The sequence below is a fragment of the Kryptolebias marmoratus genome, linkage group LG6 (assembly GCF_001649575.2).
Source record: "Kryptolebias marmoratus isolate JLee-2015 linkage group LG6, ASM164957v2, whole genome shotgun sequence".
NCBI lineage: Eukaryota > Metazoa > Chordata > Actinopteri > Cyprinodontiformes > Rivulidae > Kryptolebias > Kryptolebias marmoratus.
The window spans coordinates 29,589,773-29,595,227 of record NC_051435.1 but is presented as its reverse complement, the minus strand read 5'-3'; the positions used below and the strand labels follow the sequence as shown (position 1 = coordinate 29,595,227).

Sequence of the window (5,455 nt, the reverse complement as noted above, 5' to 3'; positions counted from 1 at the left end):
TAATGTTTGGTTATATGTTCCAAGTCTGACAAAGTTTATGTTGTTTTAATACCGAATGCTCTTAATTAGTTCCGCCGCACAAGCATTTGTATATTCCTGTTGCTCAGATGTTGGATTCTTCCATCTATGCCCGTGCGCATGTTATTTACCTGTGTTTACTTTTATTGTGGTCATTTATAAAGCTGTTGGTTGGTTTAACTAATTATCATTATTCATAATAATATATTGGAACAAAAAGTCATAGCTGAAAAAGTGTTTCATTATTCAATTTTTATTGATGTTAGACGATGATTCGATGCATGTAAAATTAACAAGGTGACGAAACACTCCGGTGGCCCCCCCACCTAGAAAATGAATCTGGCGCCACTGCATATGGCCAATACTTACTCATGAAACTACAAAGTTAAAAAATGTACCTAGCTGATACGTGTGCTGACCCTGTACTACCACTTTTGGCAACATCAAATAGCTCTTTTATTTGTTCTGGACCACTCAGTAGAGATGGATGTGATAGCATATTCTTATTTCAAACATTTATTTTGATACTGACACTGAAGCCCAGTCATTGTGTGTATTTCTGCAGGGAAAGGCGATGTGTTTGGGGATGTATTCTGGAAAGAGATGACATTGGCTCAGTCTTGTGCTAATGTCAGAGCGCTGACCTACTGTGACCTCCACATCATTAAACGGGACGCACTGCTCAAGGTTCTGGAGTTTTATGCTAACTTTGCTAATCATTTTGCCAGAAACCTGGTGCTCACCTACAACCTGAGGAAAAGGGTGAGTGAAGCTTTCTGTAATGTCTTCAGCCCAGTACTTTGTTTCTTTTCGATTTGTTTCTTTATTGTCTGCTACCAAACGCAGGGGAAGAGCAATAATTTTATTGGCTGTCTAAGTTGTGAGTGTTTTTTTTGTTTGTTTGGTGTTGGGTTTTTATATTTGTTTGTTTTTTACCAAAATCAATCATGAACCACTTGTCATGAATTCAAGTATTTTTGAGTTTGTTTTTGGCTTTGGTTCTTGGTTCTTTGTTTTTCTGTTTTCAAGGATTCTGTTTTCTTGTTTCTGATTCATGCTGTTTGAGTTTCATTTTATTTATTTTGTTCCTTGTGTCTTTGTTTTTGTCATCATTTACTTCTCCTCTGTTTATCTCTTGTCTTCCTGCCACGCCCATCTTCACCTGTTCCTAATTGTAATCACTCACCTGTGCCCACTTCCCCTAATTACCCTCAGCTTTAAAACCCAGTCACTTTCTCCACTTCATTGTTGCTTGTCACTCGTGCCCACTGCCTTTTTCCATGCCTTGTCTTATGTTACCCGACTCTGGATTTCTGTAATTATTTGTATTTTTGCTGCTACGTCTGCTTTTGTTTTCGTTTCTTTTTTTTTAAAATTATTATTATTATTATAATGAGTCTGTGCTCTGGGTTCATCTTGCTCTGCACCGTTCATGATACCACTGGACAAATTTTATTGAAACTTGCAGAATTATTCATTGGATGTATCTCTACACCCAAATAACATTTGGAGTCAGCCTGATTTAAAATGGCTGTCACAGCCATCTGACCTTAAACATATGTTCAGATGAAAAACAAGTCTGCCAGGACTGGGCGAGGAGGATTGCGCCATCCAACCTAGAATTCAAATTCCCCAGAGAAGCCAGACGCTAATAAAGAGATGCTGTGATACCTCATGGTAATGATAGATGACCTACAAGCTGAAATTGTCACCAAAGTTGAGTTGATGATATCAGAATGGAGGAGGAAGTGGCAACTGATCTGAAACTACTGAAGAAAGACATTGCTCAGCAAAGTGGATTTTTTTCTGATCTTGAGAGCAAAACCATCTATCATGCAAGCTAATATGACAAAGGTCTCTGTGGCTGTAGAAACTTTGAGTAAGAAATGTGAAGACTTGGAGACTTGCTATAAGTGGAATAATATTTGACTTGTGGGCCTACTAGAAGGCTCAGAAGTTTCATGACCTACAGAGTTTATGGCCAAATTTCCCACAAACTTGTTGGGCTTTGAGGAAAACCCAGCCAAACAGCATTTACTGTCTTATTCTGTATAATAAAAATGTCTGGTCATGATAGAGGAAACACAAATCTGTACAGGGACAAAAGAGTGGAGAAGCTGGTGGGAAGAATCTTTTCGTTTCTTAGGAGCTCAGCTCCATAACTTTGCATGGAGTATAAAATGGCTGTACAGAAAAGAAAGTCTCACAACTACTTGACCGATAGCCGATTTTTCATTTCTTGGGGTGTATGAATCCAGCTTAACACTCCCGCTCTGGATCAGAATCTAGCCAAGGAACTGGACTGTCTTATCACTGAAATGGAGCTTGAGGTCAGAGTCAAATCTTTACAAAGCGGTAAAACCCCAGGTCCAGATGGCTTCCCATCTTAATTTTACAAAACTTATTGGAATCAGCTTGTCCCATTTGTATTAGAAACGTTTATTGAGTCTTTTAATACAGATATGAAGCAGGTGTTTATCTTAATACTCTTGTAAAAGGGTAAAGACCCATTATTATGTGGTTCATAAGATCCCATCAGCTTGTTAAATGTTGACTTTAACCGTCTCGAGTTGATGGACATGCACAGACTTTTTCCATTTTCTAGTCACATGATCGATTTTAATTGGTCTAGCAGGAAAGATGCGCCCTCTCTCAGACTCCATTTTAATTTGTGTCAAAAGTACAAACTTAAAACTATACGCCAGTTTTTAAATTGTTTTGATAGGCCAAGTAAAACCAGAGTTATAGTAAATATTTTATGCCACATCTTTTTTTGAACATCATCATATTTGAAGTACATTAGAATGAGAGGCAGCAGTGAAAGCAGAGAGTCTCGGGGAGAAAACACCCCCATCTCCCATCAATTCTCACCCCCAACTCCGCCAAATGAAAAAACACACACCCCTCTCCATTTTGACTGAGGCCCAAAGCTATATGTAAAGTGCCAAAAAAAAAACTAAAGGAAGAAAAAGAAAGAGACAGAAAAGTTGAAGGAAGTTCAGGGGTAAAACATAATAAAAACAGCAAACGCAGGAGTGAATAATGAGATTTGTGATCTTGCTTGGATTTCATAGTTATGGTATAGTGTGGGTGTGTTTATTGTTAAGTTTAGTCAGTTTTAGTGGGTTTGAGTCAAACCAATGAGGTGATTTTTTAAGGTGCAGCTCCAGCTTCTGTTGGAGGTTCAGACCCAGAGACGATGGATCTTCAGTCAGAGCCTCTCAGACAGAAAGAAGCTCAAAGACAGAGATGAAGATTAAAAAACAGTGTCTGAGACAGACAGTGAGGACCTTATTGATGAATTAGGTGATCCATTATTTGTTTTAGAAAAGGACAAAAATAAGGAATCTGGAATCTCATATAGACTGACATGGACATAGAAGACTTGTGTACACGTTGTGTCTCCTGATTTACATGCTGGTTTCCCTGCCAAGTATGCAGGATTACTGGAGACAGAATCACATATTGTTTGTGCCCCTTCCAGCCAAAATAATGACAGAAGACAGATTCAGATCCATATTTTGGAACATTTACCTGAGTGATCCTGAAAAGGGCATAGAATTTGACCAAAACAAGAAATGCAATGCACCCTTCTGTCTTGTTTTGGACAGAAACAAGCAGAGAAAACATTTAAGGAGATTGCAGAAACTACTAAAATTGGGTTAAGAACTGTCCAACACATTATTAAAAACAGGAAGGATAGTGGGGACCCATCATCTTTGGGGAAGAAATGTGGCTGGAAAAAAGACTTCAATTTGCTCGGGAGCATAAAGATTGGACTGGAGCAATGGAAGAAGGTCATGTGGTCTGATGAGTCCAGATTTACCCTGTTCCAGAGTGATGGGCTCATCAGGGTAAGAAGAGAGGCAGGTGAAGTGTTGCCTACTGTCCAAGCCTGTGGGGGCAGTGCTATGATCTGGGGTTGCTGCAGTTGGTCAGGTCCAGGTTCAGCAACAGTATGAGCTCAAAGAATAAGGTCAAAGGTCAGCTGACTACCTGAATATACTGAATGACCAGGTTATTCCTTGAAATGGATCTTTTCTTCCCTGATGGCACGGGCATATTCCAAGATGACAATGCCAGGATTCATCGGGCTTTATTTGTGAAAGAGTGGTTCAGGGAGTGAGAGACATCATTTTCACACATGGATTGGCCCCACAGAGTCCAGACCTTAACCCCATTGAGAATCTTTGGGATGTGCTGGGGAAGGTCAGACTCTACCATCATCAATGTGAAAAACTAATGCAACACTGCATGGAAATACATCTTGTGACATTGCAGAAGCTTATTGAAACAATGCCACAGTGAATGTGTGTTGTAATTAAAGCTAAAGGCGGTCCAACAAAATATTAGAGCGTGTAACCTTTTTTTTGGTAGCAACTTTTTTTTTGGCCAGGCAGTGGTTTACAGCCCCTCTACAACTACTCTACCTGAGGTGTTTCTTATTCTGGACATTGAAAAAGCATTTGAGGGGGGCGGCAGTGGCTCAGGAGGTAGGGGTTTGTCCTGTAATTGGAGGGTTGCTGGTTCGAGCCCCCACTCCAGCTATCTCAGCTGTTGTGTCCTTGGGTAAGACACTTCACCCGCCTTGCCTACTGGTGGTGGTCAGAGAGCTCGGTGGTTCCGGTGTGATGGCAGCCTCACCTCTGTCAGCCCGCCCCAGGGCAGCTGTGGCTACAATGTAGCTTACCACCATCAGTGTGTGAATGTGTGGATGAATGGGTGAATGATTGTAGCGTGAAGCGCTTTGGGGTCCTTGGACTAGATAAAGCGCTATATAAGTGCAAGCCATTTACCATTTACCATTTGACAGAATAGACTGAGATTATCTGTTATTTATTTTGAGAAAATTTAGATTTTGGGGAAAAAATGATCTCATGGCCAAAATAATTATACATGCCTCCTAAAGCAGCTGTCAAAACAATTGGCACAAACTCTGAATATTTTTGTTGACATTGCTCAACAAGGCAGGGATGTACCTTCAGCCTTTGTTTATTTGCCATTATAATGGAGCCTCTGTCCGTTGCTTTACAGTTTCATCCTGATATATCTGGCATAACTAGAAATGGTTTAGAGTTGATAGTGGCACTGTTGTGGAATTTTTCTTTACTAAATAAGACTAATCCATGGACAAATTAAACTGCAATCCAAGACCTTTTATTATCTGGTACCAAAGAGAGAGAATCACATTCAAGCACAAGCTTGAGACCTGTCTATCAGCGATAAGGGGCTGGTTATCACATATTTTCCTGCTTCTTAATGCTGATAGTGTCAGGTTTTGGGCTTTTCTTTAAGAAAGGCCTCTCTCCCCTTCGGCTTCCCGTGGGGGGGAGTGGCCCGGAGTGGAGCTGCACGCCTGAAGCCAGTTGGATCATCAGTCGAGAGGATTTAAGGAGCCATTGGACCTCTCCTCTCTGCCGGATGATTATCCCTCCAC

The 5,455-nt window shown here is 40.6% G+C and overlaps 1 protein-coding gene across 1 annotated transcript in view; it reads left to right on the top strand.

Moving 5' to 3' along the window:
• The window catches only part of LOC108250220 (potassium voltage-gated channel subfamily H member 1), a 119,400-nt gene that overhangs the window by 103,878 nt on the left and 10,067 nt on the right, over nt 1-5,455 (top strand). Inside the window, exon 10 of the mRNA XM_037976295.1 lies at nt 584-780. Coding sequence (XP_037832223.1) covers nt 584-780 — 197 coding nt within the window. The remainder of the gene's footprint in view (nt 1-583; nt 781-5,455) is intronic.